We start from the raw sequence: 18,963 nt of genomic DNA on the forward strand, positions 1-18,963 counted from the left end.
GAGAAAACTCAGGATGCCTGGCCTACATTTCGGAAGGCGAGCCACGACCGCAATGCTTCACTGAGCTGCCAGACTTCAGGGCAGCCTGCCTCACACGGGCCGTGTTGAGGATAATGATGGTGCTTATGAACGAACCTTGTGCAACTGTTCGTCCTCGTAATCGGAGTAACGAGTAAGTATACTCTGCTTGTCATGCCACTTCTATTTCAAGTTCTTACACTATATCCAAAATTACATCTACGTTTCATTGTAACGCATGTAAGTCGTTCAATAGTGTGCATTGTCTAGATAGCATTTGTCCGTGTAGAATGCCATTAGTTACAAGAATTGTCATTGACAACAAACGTTTATTAAACTTATCTTGGTCATTTAAAAACAGTTTGTTATATTCCTTTTCACAGGTGGTACAGGCTGGTGGTCTATCGTTCCTTTACATGGTGGCTCCACAGGAGGCTTGGACACCGCGTTCGAAGAGTGATACCCACCTGTGCCGTTCGTGCCATTAGAGAAACGTTCCCGAGTGACAGGGGTCAGTACAGGGGATTTTCTCTCGCTGTGCTGCAACCTGACCTGTACAATCTTTAAAGTCTTGTATTTTTGTGTCATGAAAATAAGATACAAAATAAAACACCACATATATTTTAACAACGGTTGTTTCGATTTTTAAATGAATCAAGTGTGTCTCCATTCAAGGATGGACGTCAGACATCTGTGCTCCAAATGGGTGAAGGTCTGGTCGCTGTGAAGCAGGGTGGTCACTATCTATCTAAGCTAACATAACATATTCTCGATAATGCATGCACTAAATAACACTTGTTCAAAGTCTTTCAGTAGGTTATGTCTCTATAAAAGTCACACATATATCTATAGTAACAATTACCATTGGATTATACAGGCCTAAGGGTCTTGACCCCTATAATACACCGGTTGAAGTGTGGGTCTGTGCTCACAAGAATCTCCGTTATGTGGCATTTGTTATTGATAAGCAACGATATACTATGAAAGGCGGTTCGCGCCAGTGGATGAGCGCTGGCATGGGGGACTGTCAGGGGCGCGAAAGGCCAAGGTGCCAAACTGCATGTACACTTCAAAAGGTATCCCACGCCAAGGGGCCATTGATCACATGGCCTCCTCAGACCCCGTGTCTCCAGCCAGGCCTCCCCTTGAAGCAGGCCGCCCCCCTGCAATCCACATAAGTGTGTCTCCATTCAGCAGTCTTCCTGTGCCTTATCTGCACGCCCCAGGCCCATCCATCCCACCCCCCTCTATGAAAGGCGGTTCGCACCCGGGGTTGAGCGCTGGCCTGGGGGGCTGTCAGGGGCGCGAAAGGCCAAGATGCCAAACTGCATGTACACTTCAAAAGGTATCCCACGCCAAGGGGCCATTGCTCACATGGCCTCCTCAGACCCCGTGTCTCCAGCCAGGCCTCCCCTTGAAGCAAGCCTCCCCCCTGCAATCCACATAAGTGTGTCTCCATTCAGCAGTCTTCCTGTGCCTTATCTGCACGCCCCAGGCCCATCCATCCCACCCCCCTCTATGAAAGGCGGTTCGCACCCGGGGATGAGCGCTGGCATGGGGGGCTGTAAGGGGCGCGAAAGGCCAAGGTGCCAAACTGCATGTACACTTCAAAAGGTATCCCACGCCAAGGGGCCATTGCTCACATGGCCTACTCAGACCCCGTGTCTCCAGCCAGGCCTCCCCTTCAAGCAGGCCGCCCCCCTAAGACCACGACATACATACGTCATTCATTCACAAACACACCCCTGTTTCTAATACTTTATAAACCACTTGATATGTCTCATGAGAACATCTTTGTGCTTTGCAAGTCAACTCCTGAACGTGTTACCTGGCAACCACTGAGATCTACGATAATCTGCTTGTCGTCCTGCTATCCGTGAACTTCTGTGACTGCTTAGAGCAAACCCATCAGTGTGCTACCTCTGGCCACCCACCTATTCTCCTGCAACATAATGCTCTGCTTGTTGAATCCAACTGTTTGTTGGTCAAGGTAAGGCCAGGTATCCTAGTCAAATTTCGCAGATTTTTTAATTTCTATTTGCGAGTAGAGTACACAATAGTGCTATGTTCATTGGTCTCATTGCTATTGACTTGAGTTTCCATTGCTATGCTATCAATAGATCTATTTATTTTCATCTGTGTCTATTATCATCGAATTGCATCCTTCGGGGGTCCAGTCTATAATGTAAGCATGTTTCCTTCTCGTGCAAGACAGAACATCCAAGGGACGAGTCACATGTTCAGATTTTAGTCACATCATTTATACATTTCTGCAACTTTTGCAAATACTAAGCCGCACATAATGAACTGGTATAGTTCCTGCGACCAAAACAAACCTTGCATTGATCATTGTATGATTCATTTACTTTTGTATCAAATCTTTATTCTTGAAGATTGTATTATAATGTCTATATTTACTTTTCAGATTTATCAACAATGCCTGCCTGTTCGATTAGCGGTTGCCCTTCGAAGACCCATGCGAAATCTGAAGGCACTACAATGCATGTATTCCCGAAAACTGTTGATCAAATAAGAGAATGGGTCAGACATTGCGGACATCCACTGGATGAGCTGGAAAGTAGAGTCCAACAAGTCTTACAGGACAAGAGGGGTGATCGATACCGCATCTGCAGCCGGCACTTTTCCTTGGACATGTACACAACATCTTGGGTAACAAAGAAGAATAAACGGCGAACGACACGGAAATTGCTCGAAAACGCTATTCCCAGTCTATTCGTCCACATTCCGCCACCGGTGAGTCAAGTGTCCGGATTTAGTTTTAGGCCTTGCGGTAGTGTGTAGGTAGCCGAACGGATTAACAGATATTGTAGGTGTTCTATCCCTTGTAATAATTTAGATATTGATATGAGTGTATAGTTTTTTGAATAATGACATTTATCAATATATTCTTTTTTCGATTTCATAACCCACAAACGCAATGTATATATATGGGAACAGGGAACTGTGCTGTATTGAGCATTTTTCAAGTATTCTGTCGCCTTACATGGCTATTTTTAATATTGGCATTTCATTATCAATCATTAATTTACCTTTACAACTTCTTGACTATCCCTTGAATTTGGAGCAAGAACATTCTACATCCTTGACGTGGTCGCAGTTATCAACCACTTCTAGCGCGTATCAGGTAATCTTACTAGGCTAATCCGCTACAGACTTCTTTTATGCATGTCAAGTAATAGTTTTATTTTATTGTGTAATTATTTTACCAACTGTTTGGTTAGTGCTTTCCAATTGATATACACCTCAGTTATCGTCCACTGGTGTTTGTTTTCAGTTATAATTAGTGTTATCCATACTAATGCAAGTACTGTCTTTCAGGGAGATGCTGAAGCATCCACCACATCTACAACATTTCTAGATGTTCTTCACCAGCAGGAGGTATGGATACTGACAGCTCCATCGAGCGTCATCATCAGAGCTGGAATTCTTGTCGTTTGATTGTTCTACACAATGTTTCATTCGTGATTAGCCGTTGATATGTACCTGTGCTGTCGACCCCAGGTGTGTGTTATGTTTTCACTATTGTAATCCTCACTAATGCAAGTACTATGTTTCAGGCAGTTGATGGAGCGTCAACCCCTGCACTTGATGCTGAGCATGACATTCAAGTAATTCCAGGGGAAGTGGAAGCGGGACCATGCGTATACGAATCGGCGCAACAGCTTTCGGAAGTGCGCACTACATTTGCAACATCCATAGATATTCTTCAGCAGCACGAGGTATGGATACTGAGAGCTCCATCATGCGTGATCATATAACGTGATTCCATTTGCTATACTTTCTTCCCTATTAACGCAAGTGCTGTGTTTCAGGGAGACGACGAAGCTTCCACTATAATCACAATATCCAATTTAGATGATGCAGATGTAAATAAATCGGAGAAATAGGTTGATGAAATGTGATCATATTTAGATTTTCCTTGATTCTTTTGGACAATGCATCATTTGTGGTTATCTCTTTATATGTACCTGTGCCGTCGATCCCAAGTTCGTGTTATGTTTCCAATATTGAAAAGCATACTAATGCAAGTACTGTGTTTCAGGGAGATGCGGATGCCTCCTCTCCAATACAACCATTCATGGCAGTCCATGCAGAGCCAGAGGTATGGATACGGACAGCTCCATCGAAATAGATCATCACTGGTCGAATACTTGTCGTTTGATTGTTGCACACAATGTTTAAATCGTGTTTGGCTATTGAGATGTACCCGTGTGTTCGTCCTCACGTGTGTTTTATGCTAACAATATTTTGATATAGTAATGAAAGTACTATTTTTCAGGGAGACGATGAAGCCTCATTCCGTGCTGCCTATACGGATACAGAAAATATAGTTGTTGCAGCGCAAGAGGAAGGGAGGACATGCGGAAACGAATCGGAGCTACAGCTTGCAGATGTTGAAGGTCGAGTCAAAAAAGTTGCAAAGAAAAAAAAACAAAAAAAGATTAGTTAACAAACAGTTCATAACTTTAAAAAAAATGTTTGTGCTGGGGACTATTTTATGTTTTTTTTCCAGTCAATTGGACTACACTTTATCTTGTGTTTAAACTGAACATCCCTTTTCCAATCTCTCCTCCAGTTACCCGTGGGTGTCAGAACTATACATACACAGACAGTGAAGCGAATGAGAGATGTTGCTTGCCAGACCATGTACACTATGGAGGAACTATTAATTGAGGCGAGACGTGTTCAGGCTCGAGATGCTCATGTCCAATGGCCAGAACATGAATTAACTGTTTTTGGAGACTACAGCAAAGTTGCATTGGACCATAGCTACAGTGCGACCGCACCACCACAAGAAGATATTATTGAATGTATTGAAGATAGCTCTGAAGTAGTTGCAGATCAATTCACACAATCTACACCCGCCAAAAATTTCCCACCAAAAAACCTGTCGACATTGTTGTGTTCTCCCATCAATGTTGAAGTAATAGATGTCGAAATGACAGAGAATGAACCGGCCGCAGCATCCATAGACACATCAGAACTTGATATCAGCGATATTACTTTCCAATGTGTTGAAATCTCCACAACATCACAGGCCGAAACAACGTTGACGCAGGATGACAGTCTAATGAAAGAGAGCAAATACATTGTATTCAACAGTTGTTTGATGGAAATTATAAGTATGCTGAAATGTGTGCATTCCATTAGAGGGAAAGTATGTGGGAAGCCATTGATGAATGTGACTCGTCAAATAAAAGGCAGTAACGTCAAAATAAATGCCGCCTGTAGATTAAATCATAGGTTCTCATGGTCTGCACAACCGATGCTGGGGAACCTGCCAGCAGGCAATCTACTGTGTGCAGCTGCATCACTTTTTAGTGGCTCCAGTTTTAGAAAGTTAGAGGCTTTCTTTCAGTTTGTGGGACTCCATTTCATTTCTAAAGCGCTGTACTACATATACCAACGTGATTATCTGTTTCCGGCCATTAGTGATGCTTGGAAAATTGAACAATTGTCTCTAGCAAGTACATTCAAAGGCAAACGATTCAGGCTAGCCGGCGATGGACAGTGCGACAGCCCTGGATTTTCTGCCAAGTACTGCACCTACCACTTTCAGGACATGGATAGTAAGAAAATTGTGAGTTCGGTGGTCGTGCAGGTAACACAATGTACATCGTCAGTGGCCATGGAGAAACTAGGATTTATAAAATCAGTGGAATATCTACAATCAAGGGGAATGCACATCAACCTCATAGCCACGGACAGACACGTTTCAATTGCCAAGACAATGAGAGAGCAGTTCCCACATATTAAACATCAATTTGACGTTTGGCATCTTGCTAAATCAATCAATAAGAAAATCTCGGCTGCAGGGAAAAAAAAAGTTTTGAAAGCATTTTGCAGTGGTCCCATTCTATCACCAACCATCTTTGGTGGAGCTCAAAAACTTGTGAAGGGTCAGTGGAAATACTACTTGAAAAATGGCAGTCACTGATGCACCACTGTACCAACGTTCACCGCTGGACAGCAAATCAACATTTCCACCAATGTGAACATGGCCCTTTGTCCCCAGAGGAGGCACGGAAGAAGAAGTGGTTGATTCCATCTTCACCGACACACAAAGCCATTGAGAAGATTGTTTTCGACAATACTCTATCAAGAGATTTGAGAGGACTGACAGAATTCTGCCACACAGGAGATTTGGAGGTGTTCCACAATATGTGCCTAAAGTACAGGCCAAAGCGCTTGCATTTTAGCTTTCGAGGCATGAAACATCGCACTCTACTAGCGGTCTTGGCCCATAACAGCAATGTCGGACGTGAACAATCTAGGACTAGGGGTAAAGTAAGGATGCCTCGCTACACTAAGGTGTTTTCAAAACGAAGTAAGCTATGGGTGATCAAACCAGTCTATGAAGAAATGCAGTTCGACTTTGTGAAAGGCCTTATTGTTGCTGTGTTAGAGAAGCACAGATGTGGAATTTTGGACGTTTCTGTGCAGAGCAGTGATCCATTGCCACCGAACATTGCGACTGTGCCATGCACACCTGAAGCACAGCTGGTTGTGAAGTACAAATCCCGGTTTAAATAATTGCAATACGATTGTCTTTTTGTAAATAAATATTATTGTACAGTACCTGTAACCCTAACCCCTACCTTCACCATCATGGGTGGCGAACAAGCTGGGTGTTATCTTTGAATTCTCTCTATTCACCTCATATATGTGCATGTATATATTTTTCTCATGTCTCATCTCATGTAAATGTAAATGCTGCACACTGTTAATGGAGGGGAGGCTTGCATATTGCAAATAATAAAACAAACAAACAAACAATAAATCTCACTGTTAACTCAGCTCCTGTGGTACTTTATACTTTCCCTGACCTTCCGCCAAAAATTAAATGTCTCAATTTGGGCTGCAAAGCTCGCAGACAACAGGGACAAAATTGGGGCACTTAGAACGCGCCAGCCAAGCGGGCCGTGGCATTTGAGAGAGAAGCCATTTCGCATTTGCACATTGAGGTGCACTACATAGACGGATTCTAAACTTCAAGTTCTAACAGATGCCTATACTACGTGATGTTGCAAATAAAGAATGCGAAGGACAGCGGCTTTGATTTTCAGCTCGCGCCCAGATGAGGCCCACAAGTCGCACTGTAAGTATAAGGGTCTATTGTTTTTTGACCTTGAGACAGGGACCATGCCGAAAGAACTACATTTGAAGGGGGTGCGCAATAACGTAAGAGACGATAAGGCAGAAAATTCAGAAACTAGACCGAGTTTCATTTTAGTTCAGTATACGAAAAATCGTTGTCAAGAGCACGGTCCGTTTTACAGACTGCATTACGAAGAGACACAATGGAAATTTCAAATATAATGTAAGTAAATCTTTACACGCTTTTATACCGGAATGAAGATTTAATGAATGGATGCATGAATAAATGAATGAATGAAGAGCTAGGAAAAGCAAGGAAAACGTGTTCGTAGTGGGCACATGGGCATGCAGGTCCACTGGTCTCACCGATCCCGGTCCTTGGCCCAGCCACTTTTCCCTGCACTGCCTACCTGCACTACCGGACTGTCTCTGTATCCTTCAGCCTCTTCTCCCGGCATTTACCTTGCACTTGCCACCAGCTGGCCCTATTATTTAATTTGTATTCAACTAACCATGTACAGCACTTTTGCCCCACCCCTCCCTCTTCCCCATGCGCGATCAGAAAGACACCTGGCCTAGTAGGATCGTTGTCTGTCTGCCCTTGTTCCCCACCTGCCTCGTCGCGCCTAGAAACACTTGAGTATAGGCGCGTTACAAATGCCATATCATATATCATATCATTCCTCACGCATGTAGACTAACTGTCGTTTATCATTGTGTGTTGACCTCGATTTATTTTGTTACTTTTCGCATTGATTTTAGAGACGAGCATACTCCATTGAACTATCCTTGCAAGCAAATAGTTTCTGATCGGCTGTAATAAATAAAATAAGTAATATTAATGAAGATCGGCTGGCAAGACTAATTATAATTTTTTTGTTTTCATAACAGGTATTTGCTCCCCTTCTGCTACTGCCATCGGTTTGAGACACCAGCAGATGGCTTTTACAGTAGACACCTGCAGCTTCGTGTGAACATCTGGAGCACACTGACAATTTTATGGGACGATCGCCAAGGGCCCACATGCCCTTACGCTGTACTAGTGGCTAGAAGCAACATATCAACCTTTACGATGGACTAGTGCCTAGTTGATGGAACAGCCTTGCGGTTCACCGTGCTTCCAAAGTGCTTCTTTTAACGAAAAGCAACACCCTGTGTACCATGGCGGATACAGATAAAAGAAAATAAATGGCTTTCGGAGTTCATATGGCAATTGCTGAATATTCTCTAAACATTTAATGTAAAATAAATGTACTTTACCAAATGTACCGTGTTGCTGTTTGATTTTAAAGTACAGTTTCATATTCCGAATTGTGGCGCGCTTTGTTGTGAGATGGGCTGTGTTGGTTTCCGGGTTCTGTGTGGAGTCGCGTAGAAGACGACTGGGCACGTTTGCCTACACAGCACAGTAACATCATGGAGAGAGGCGGGGAATATGAATGTTTGGATAATGTCAGGCTCAGGTGCGGGGGAATTGATTTAGTGAAGCAAAAGCAGGTCAGCCAGGGCGACACGGCAAGTGATAGGATTATCAGAAAATGGCGGCGCCCTGGTGCTTGTTTTCGCGTGCGTTTAATGGACGAAAACTCGGGTAAGGTCCATAGGAAAGTTTTCTAAAATCGAGCCACTTAGGCTTAAAAAAACATGGCCGAACGTAGGGACAATAAACATTTTTACTAGACCATGCCTTTAATGTTGCTAGCTATATTACATAAATTACTGTTTGAGATCTGACCAATGCACTTTATGCAGCCCATTCGTACTGCATAGTAACTGCTCATAGCCTCAGCCTTAGTCCCTCGGGCCTACCCGTACTGCATAGTTATTGCATTGTATATTAATTGTTACCAGTATAAACTTGGTCATATGCACCCACCTGCCTCATATTTTGACTAGTTGAAAAAATGCTGAATCTAATGATGTACTATGGCATAATGACTGCCACTATACATTCTGCTACCATGAGTCAGGAATGTTATTCTGAGATGGAAATATTATCATTCGACAAACAGGTAAATTCTCTGGCCTCCACCACTGCCTACACTTGCAAATTGATTAGAGCTGGCAAGCCATTCCTTTCTAATGACAATTGTATGATCCTGGCTAGAGCCTTAATACTCTCTAGAATAGACTATTGTAACGCCCTTTACAGTGGTTCTAACAAAATCATTATCCAGAGACTACAAACACTTCAAAATAACGCCTTGAGAGCAGCGCTTGGCATAAACAAAAGAGTACATATCTCCGCCATCAGACGCCAACATAAATGGTTATCCACAGACAACAAAATACAGTTAAAAATGATATCACTGACCCGTAAAGCTTTAAATAACGCTGCCCCCAGGTACCTTATGAATAAACTACATTAGACCTACTAGAGTCTGCAACGCTAATTGCCTAGTAGTACCGAGATATAAGCTAAATACGATTAGTGGTAACAGCTTCCCAGTGAAGGCTGCTAAAATCTGGAACTTACTACCATATAACTTGAGAGCAGTCCAACCGTACCTACACTTTAGAAGAAACGCCATCCAACACATCTCTAATGACCCCTAGTCACCTCATCGCCGAAGCCACCTCTGCCCTTTAGCCCACCCTAGCTCTAGGCATTGGCACTATCCTACCATGCATCTACTCCTAGCCAAACTATGTCATACTTTCGGCACCGTCATGTGTAATTTATTTTGCTACTCTGTTTCCATGTACCTTCTTGTAACCTGTATATTTTGTAACATTGTAAGCTTTGCATTACCCTATTGTTGCGCCCTGTTACCCATGGGTCTGGTGCCCATTAGAAGTTAATAAACAAACAAACCTTCTTTCTCCTTTACAACTGGACATAACAAATCCAATCCATGCTCTGTGAAAGAATACACCATTCCTCCAGGATTGCGCTCAGCGTTCCACATTCCTGCCCTCTATGAAGGCCCTCAGAGCATGTAAAACCTCAAATGGTGACTGCCAATTCACTTGTAGACACCCAACTGGGAGATTTAAAGTGCACATTTGTAATGCCCGATATCCAACATAGGAGATCAATGTGCAAAACCAAATAAATATTCCTGGGTAAAGGGTGTGATGAAGCCTGCTGCCTGGTTCTGGAGGCTGGAAAGGGGGTGACTCAGAGTCAGGTGCCATCCAAACCAATCTATGTTTAGCACAGGGGTGGAATGGAGGAGGATCCCCTGGGCACATCATAGGGTGAAACTGAGCAGAGGTGCAGGAGAGAGAAAGGAAGAGAGAGAGTAAAAGAGAGAGAAAGAGGAAGAAAGAGAAAGAACTGGGAAGAGCACACGCAGAGGAGAAATTAGTAGCAGCACTTGGAGTAGTTTAGAGCAGACAGAGAATACCATCAGAAGGGGCAACGGAATCCAAACTAGGACCATCAGACAGTGAGGAAAGACCCCAGGAGGAGCGCAAAGGGTCTAACCTTATCAGTAAGAGGCAGGGTCCAGCAGGCCCGATCTAAGAAGAAAACTAGAAAGAGGGGCCTCTAGAGTTGATCCAGGTCTCCCTGCAGGTTTTGCCCACTGCTTATAAGACAGGGTTCGAAACTGAGGGGAGCTGGGAGCAATTTGGGCCCTGCTTGTACCCTAGAAGAGCTTGACACCAACTGTTACCAGGAGCTACTTTTGGGTCCCCATGCTAACTGATATTGAACAAGCACACCTATGTCAATTTAACGATGTCCCTTTAGGACAATCTATAAACAAAGATAAGGACACCTCTATACAACATTTAATGCATAAGGGATCATACATAATGGACACAATGATACATTTGAATCTTATGTAGAAGACAGATTTGGAGAACCCTATGTAAAAGTGCCTGGTCACTGGTTAATGCTCGATAGCCAGGAGTGGCTTTTGGCTACTGCTTATCCAATATTAATGTACGTCCCTGCAAGACATTGTCCTCCTCTTAGCCGTGCAGTACGGGATCCCACAAACTGCAGAAAAGGGGATTTGGTCACTCTAAGACCCGCAATGCCAGAGTGCACAAGGTAGCCAACCCTCTCAGACTGTTGAAAGTGGAGTATTTGGTTCTGCCACCCAGATGTTCAAAACACCCACCTCAGTGGAGTAGACATATGTGGAGGGTTCTATATGTAAGGACGCAAAACCACATTACCATTTTCTGTTGGTCTGTCCCAAGTAAAAGATCCTAGTACAGAAATATGCCCTGGTGTCAGGCTTGAACTCAGGGGCAACCTCGTGACCGAGGGTACCCAGAAGGGCAGACCCCTCGTCCAACCCTATTACCAAACGCTACTGTCAATTTCGAGGGGGTCTACATGAGCATCTTAAGACCAAGACAGACAACTTTCCAGTTTAATTATATGACCCCTTTTCAAACCCATTGAAATTAGAAGCAACATTTTTGTCTAACATGTTCTCCTAAGTGAGCAAATCCAGCACTACAGTGACGCCAAGCCTTCTCCAAAATAAGGGTTCAACGAGAAGGCAGGTCCAACTTCAGCATCTGAATGTGGGATAGGAGGAGAGGTGGGAGCAGTGTTCTTACCTCAGTGCGGTGTCTGATCTCAGCAAATGGGGGCAGTTCCGGCAATTGGGAGAAGCGCCGGTCGAAGATGCAGAGATGTAGGTGTGTGTCAAGGTTCTGAAATTCGTCATAATTCCGATGTACCAGCCAGGACTTCCCCTACAGAAAAAAAAGAATTACATTTTTTTACAAAATCATTTTGTAGGTGGTAGTGATGTGACACCCTTTCTCCTATTTAGGTCATCACTGCAAAGGATATAACACAATCTTTGACCATTTCATATTTTACAACACAAATTCACACAAAAACACTATCCGTAGAACATATAAGTTGGTGATGATTTAAAATTATGAACATGAATAAAAAGATGTAGAAAGATAGAACAGAAAACAGCAGGCCAATAAAAAAAATAATAAAAGCAATCCTAATTACAGAAGACCATGAAAAGGTTTTTTAGAACACATTTTAAGAATTTGTGAGTATTTGTTATAATTGGTTCAGATAACTTTGTTGGCGGTTTGTTAAGGCATACCGGTATGATGGTATTCATACAGTGAAGGTCTTGTTAATCTAACAATAACCTTAATTTATTTCATACCGGTTTACTGTATTATCTCTTTTTCCTGTCAAAGGACAGTGCAACAAATCCACGACAGCAGTGCTAATGCAGAGTAGGAACAAACGTTAACAAAATATGTTCACTATAAAGGAAACATTTATGGGCCTTCTCAAAACAGTGAGCTGGCAATAGATCTGGTTTCTGTTACTGATGGCAATTATAATTACTGAAGATGCAGACGCAAGCACACAGTGACAAAGGTATACATTTGATTTAAACTGTGCTTCCTGAATTAATCAATTAGACGTAATATTTTCAAAAGTGTTACTAATGTCATTCACCAACAGAAACCTTTAGAAATAGTTGAATCACAGGAATAAATGTTTCATTATTCTCCCTCTCTCTCTACTTTTTTCTATTGTATTATTTAAATATTTGTATTGCACCTCCTGAAATTGTTATGGCCTCAAAGGGCTGTGCAGTGAATGGCCGTAGTGTCAGCAAACATTAATAGAATTACATTGCCCCTGAATAGTAATAGAATGTAGGCCACTGTTCAATTACTAGCAGATATGACTAGTCTAAATACATTATAGTAGCTATACAATGCAGTGTGTTCAGGCCCAGAGAGGAATGCTATGTCAAGGACTATATGACAGCTGGACCATATTTTTCATGTGACTCAGCTGTATTCTGTATAACGCAGGGCTAAAGGGTGACAGGATATTATAAAATAGTCTATCAACCCCAAGGGCAACTGCCTGCACTTGAGGGCTTTGTCATATTTTACATAAAGAACACATGCACACTGAATAACATGCAAATTACATACATGGTTGTCAGATATGTCAAAGATCCATCAATGCATGTCCACCAGTTTATAACATCAGGTTAATGCAGTAGAAATGTTTCAGCTACAAATATAGCGTTGCACTGTTGGAAGCAGTGAGAAAAGCCACCTTAAGTATGAGCAGTATTATCAGAGCCAACCAGATAGAAAATATAGCCCATGCTACCGCTGCAGGCTCAGGTCATAGACTGTGTGAAAGGAGGAGGTGGATGAGGGTTAAACAGAATAGGTAGGACGAGAAAGGAAAGATGTCTGTCTTTCTATATGCAGCGACAGTCTGGCACATTTCTGTTACGTTATGTAACTATGCTTCAGCTGTTGTCTTAAGGCTACAATATGTTTTGGTGCCTGCCCTGTGCTTTAAGCCCCAATAAGGCCACCTCAAAGGACTATCTATTGAAAAATGTTTGGTAAATGATATTTTTAGCCACAATGTCTTTGCATTGCTAGTTAACACTGAGAATCAGACGTTTATTTGCTCATTTGTTATACTGTTTTGTACAGCACCAAACGCTTCTTGGACCACCTTCAGTGCTATTACGATAGTTTCAAGATTGGGGCGAGACAAGTATTCTGAACTTGATCCACGAACTTAACAGAACGTTAGTCTTGAAGGACTGAGACCTTGATTAAAATAAAACTGGCAATTTCTTACAATAAAGTAGCAAGAATAATAAATATTTACAAAACCTTAAAACGTACATCATTTTGGATTTTGTAATTGGGATACTGCTTGACACAAATTGGAAAATGAACACAGTTAAACATGAAATGCAATGTGACTTAATGCACCCTTAGGTGAAGAAACTTCTAAAAACAAATACTCAAATGTAATAGTTGATTGACGCAGGAGTGCAATACTCCTTAGGCCTCATGTTTTTTACAACAAAATGTTTTGAGGAGTATTTCAAATACAAGTGATATGATAGTGCTGTGATGGGTTGGGTACATTTTTCTTAACTACAGCAAGTTGCACCACATGATACACACAATATTTCCTGCTCTGAGGCAAAAGGCAATCAACACTGGTGGATTGAATGTGTCACTGTAGTGCAGCTTTGTGACCAGGGGTGGAATGGCCAATAGAGAACTCCGTAAAAATAAAAAAAATAAGAAAAAGGAAAAGGCCTCTGCACCCTGGACCTCTTTTGTGTGGTAACCTATTTTATTTCCAAATTTTCTCATAGGAAAAGGGTGTGGCTTGCTGAAAACGTGTAACACCGAGCCAGTTTCAACATTATTTCCAGTGCCTCTTTTGGTTCCGAGTCCACCTTTGTTTGAGAGGTTTTCCGTCAGAAAGATGCCACCCACCTGGTGTCTCTAGGCAGGAATCCTGACAGAGAAAACCTCCCGGAGGGAGAGAGAGGGAGGTGATGACCCTGGGACCTTGGACCTGCAGTGGGGTGAATGATGTGTCTGTCGCCGAGCTGAACAACCACCTATGCACTCGCCAACGTGTTCTAACACAAAACAGAATTTTTTAAAAACATTTCAATGTGAAAATTTCAATTGACTAAAATTCAAAATACAGAACATGTATAAACTTTGTTCATAAAGCATTATGGCAGAAAAGAATAATGTGATCAAAAGAAACCACCCGATAATGACAATTAAAACTAAATTTATTATTCTTGGTCACAATGCAGTGCCTCTAAAACCTTAATTTACTAAAGAAACAGCAGTACATGTGCTCTGTAGTTGAGGTAAGTGAGAATCAACATGCCAGGTTGACAAATAATTATCAAAGGGAGAAAATATATAAAAAAACGAAAATGATCAACAAACCAGTAGGTGAGCATTTAATGGCCAACGTTTACTGGTGAAAAGTAGAGCATTTATGGATCAAACTAGCTCTATCATATGGGAAAAAAACCTAAAGATATTTATTAGGTTTACTTTTGTGAAAGGTCGACATATGTTTCGGCTAATGGCACCTGAAAAAATCAGGCAATGCACAAAAAACATTGACTGTTGGTGCAGCTGTAGCCGTCTTCAGGACAGAGGAGAAAAGCAGTATATAGCAGTGTTGAATACTTCATAGGCGTCATGCTATGTCGTTAAGAGAAGGCACGAAACCCACTGTAAGGCGAAACAAACATAAACATATCACATATATATACAAATATAAATTAAAGACAAACATCGTAAACAGGTGGTTCATAAAAAACTATTTAAAAACATTGGCGGTGTAACAGCGGCGGAACGCCCGGTGGGCAGTACACAACATTATAATCATCACCCACTGCAGCCAAGGTACATGCAGAGAAAAAGGTGTTAGATATATAACCCTATCTTGCATTGTGTGAAATCTATTTCTTGTCTAATGAAACAATTCATTTGTATAAAAAAAAAAAAAAAAAAAAAAAAAAAAAATGGTAAGATTATTTAATTACTTATCCTTATTCATTTCAAATGGATGGCTTGCTTATATATTGAAGCAAGAGCATAATACATCAAGAGAAATTATGTTCAGTTTCAAATGCCACTAAAAGTTGATGTACTATAACATTTTGCAATATAAAATATCAAAACATAGAGGAAATGTTCAATGTTGCTGCAGTCTTTAGGCAAAATCATATTGTTGTGGGGCCCTTTATGATGGAAAGTGGAAGGCAATGCTTACCATTGTTATCTTCAAAAGATCTTAGACCAGAATGTGAAACTTCGAGAGTTACTTAATTCGAGTGCGCCGTAATGGACGCTGAAGAGAACCTATTTGGGCCTGAAAAAAGACAGAAATGCCCGAGTTTTAAATTCAGCTTATTATTATAAACAGGCTTTTCAAAATTTAACCGAAGAAAAGCAACCGGAACTGTTGTTACCTCTCAGGTGTTATTAAGTGCAGGCTCGTTTCAAATAGCGACTGTGGTTGCAACTGGAGGGCTTGCGCGTGGCCTGATATGAGTGAAAGCAAAAAAGAGAAAATGTACGGCGAAATGAAGGTCACTTATGTGTTAAGTGTCATTGAACATTTTTCGGAGTTGTATTTAGAAGCTTGCAGTAATGGCATTAGCTTACCTCTAAAAGAAGGGGAAAAGGAAGCCGGAAATCATCTGTACAGGCGCGCCTGTGTTGTGCTCGTTAAACGCGTCTGGAGCCAGCGAGGTACGTGATGTTAGTGAGGACGAAACCAATTCCGCTGTGGAGCCGTGTCAATTAGCTGCTCGGAGCCTACGTGCTTCCGTGAACAGCTGTACACGCGCTCTATTGGGTGTTTAAATAGGGCGGACGGATGACGTGACTTATGTTAATTGAATGTAACGGGGGAGAAACGGAAGGAAAAAAGAAGCGGCATAAGAACCGGATGTTTACTTAAACTTACAAGAGCAGAGTTTTTCTTGGGGAATTATTTAAAAATAACAACGTCTGAGTGCACCAATCCTCAACTAGTTAGCATGTTTGTGTTTAGTGATTGGCAAACTATCATATATGAAAAAAACAAAAAAGCCTCAGAAAGTTTTATTTGGAGGAAAATGTTTCATTAATTATGTATCATTATATTATTTAATTTTATTCTGTGATGGTATCCATATTTTGTGATGCCTTTTTTTTCCATTAGATGAGACAGAATCTAAATCAATGTGTGTCTAACTAATGGCAATACATAAGATGATTTAATAATCTTGTAAGGCCAAGAACAATGTGATTATTATGACAGAAAAATAGGACCTATTTGAGGAACACTTATTTTATTATATGGAAAAAATGTTTTTGAAAAACATTGGGCGGGAAAGGCAAAAAAGCAGGTTTTAGAAGAATAGGGACCACTCCACTGTTGTGTTTAAGCCCCGTTTTACAGTGTTTAAATTAAAAATCCATTTCTGTTCTTGTTTGGTGAGGAGTAGATCTCTATTCCCACCTCTGGGTGGAGCTGCAACGGTTTGAATTACAAACCACTTTAGGTCATTGTGGGAATGTTTCAATTGGGTGAAATGTGCCACCATTGGTTTATTTTCGATTTTATTTTTGATACATGAGCGATGCTCACATATTCTTTGTTTTACCGGACGTTTTGTTTTTCCCACATATAATAAATTGCAGGGGCATTTGATACCATAGATGACCCATGGAGTATTGCAATTGGAAAAACCCGTCAAGGTCCATTTCATTTCATATAGTTGCAGTGTTTTCAGGTTTGTAGTTAAGGAGCAAACCGAACACAAGCCACATTTAAAATGTCCTAATACCGGTGGCAGAGACCACAGAGTGGTTTGAGCGGGTAAAGATTTTCGTGTGGTAGGGTACGTGTGTACAAGTTTATCTCTAAGATTGGATTGCCTTTTAAATGCAAATCGAGGTGTTGCAGGAGCAAAATCTGGAGTTGTAATGATATGCCAATTTTTTAATATTATTTTTCTGAGTGAATTGCTAATGGGTGAAAAAGTCGAGACACATGTGATCTTATCTGCTGGGCTCTTCTCAGTAGGGGTTAGGCAATTTTGTCTATCAGTGTGATTTCACACAATGCAAGATAGGGTTATATATCTAACACCTTTTTCTCTGCATGTACCTTGGCTGCAGTGGGTGATGATTATAATGTTGTGTACTGCCCACCGGGCGTTCCGCCGCTGTTACACCGCCAATGTTTTTAAATAATTTTTTATGAACCACCTGTTTACGATGTTTGTCTTTAATTTATATTTGTATATATATGTGATATGTTTATGTTTGTTTCGCCTTACAGTGGGTTTCGTGCCTTCTCTTAACGACATAGCATGACGCCTATGAAGTATTCAACACTGCTATATACTGCTTTTCTCCTCTGTCCTGAAGACGGCTACAGCTGCACCAACAGTCAATGTTTTTTGTGCATTGCCTGATTTTTTCAGGTGCCATTAGCCGAAACATATGTCGACCTTTCACAAAAGTAAACCTAATAAATATCTTTAGGTTTTTTTCCCATATGATAGAGCTAGTTTGATCCATAAATGCTCTACTTTTCACCAGTAAACGTTGGCCATTAAATGCTCACCTACTGGTTTGTTGATCATTTTCGTTTTTTTATATATTTTCTCCCTTTGATAATTATTTGTCAACCTGGCATGTTGATTCTCACTTACCTCAACTACAGAGCACATGTACTGCTGTTTCTTTAGTAAATTAAGGTTTTAGAGGCACTGCATTGTGACCAAGAATAATAAATTTAGTTTTAATTGTCATTATCGGGTGGTTTCTTTTGATCACATTATTCTTTTCTGCCATAATGCTTTATGAACAAAGTTTATACATGTTCTGTATTTTGAATTTTAGTCAATTGAAATTTTCACATTGAAATGTTTTTAAAAAATTCTGTTTTGTGTTAGAACACGTTGGCGAGTGCATAGGTGGTTGTTCAGCTCGGCGACAGACACATCATTCACCCCACTGCAGGTCCAAGGTCCCAGGGTCATCACCTCCCTCTCTCTCCCTCCGGGAGGTTTTCTCTGTCAGTGTCCTTTGATCCTTGGAGGTGGTGCTCCCAGAAACTGGATCTGTCCTAAATGCTCAGCACTCTAGGCAGGAATCCGACATGTCCTCCAGACATTAGACCAAAGACAAAAAACCTTGTGTAAGGGTGTCAAACAAGGAAGCAGACACAAAGTTGGCATGGTGGTGGTTATAGATTTGTGTGCATACAAAGTCTCTCACTATCATCTTCTAAGAGGGGTTTCCCTGCCTCAAAAATAAAGCTAAAGAATCTGTCAGAATGTCAGTCAAAACAAACTCCACCGTCTTGTGTCACAACCTACTTCTATCCCTCACACTACAACTAAAGGATAATCTAACAGAAAGTTCCTTCTCCAGGAGAACGTCTCCTTTCTACTGATGCATCGATAGTGTTTGAAAGAATGTTCTCTTGCAACAAAAATACCAGGGGGAATGACTCCCTTCCCTTGGCTTGAGGGTTTCACACAGCCTTTATACAATTCCATA

General features: G+C 41.4%; 1 protein-coding gene across 3 annotated transcripts in view; it reads right to left on the reverse strand.

Annotated features, from left to right (window-relative positions):
* Positions 1–18,963, reverse strand: part of ARHGAP33 (Rho GTPase activating protein 33) — a 1,138,731-nt gene that overhangs the window by 442,604 nt on the left and 677,164 nt on the right. For all 3 annotated transcript variants that reach the window (XM_069604876.1, XM_069604877.1, XM_069604878.1), the window contains one exon: positions 11,662–11,799. In XM_069604876.1, the coding sequence (XP_069460977.1) occupies positions 11,662–11,799 (138 nt within the window). The remainder of the gene's footprint in view (positions 1–11,661; positions 11,800–18,963) is intronic.

Source organism: Ambystoma mexicanum, chromosome 1p, assembly GCF_040938575.1.
Source record: "Ambystoma mexicanum isolate Mex_15411 chromosome 1p, UKY_AmexF1_1, whole genome shotgun sequence".
In the NCBI taxonomy this organism is placed as follows: domain Eukaryota; kingdom Metazoa; phylum Chordata; class Amphibia; order Caudata; family Ambystomatidae; genus Ambystoma; species Ambystoma mexicanum.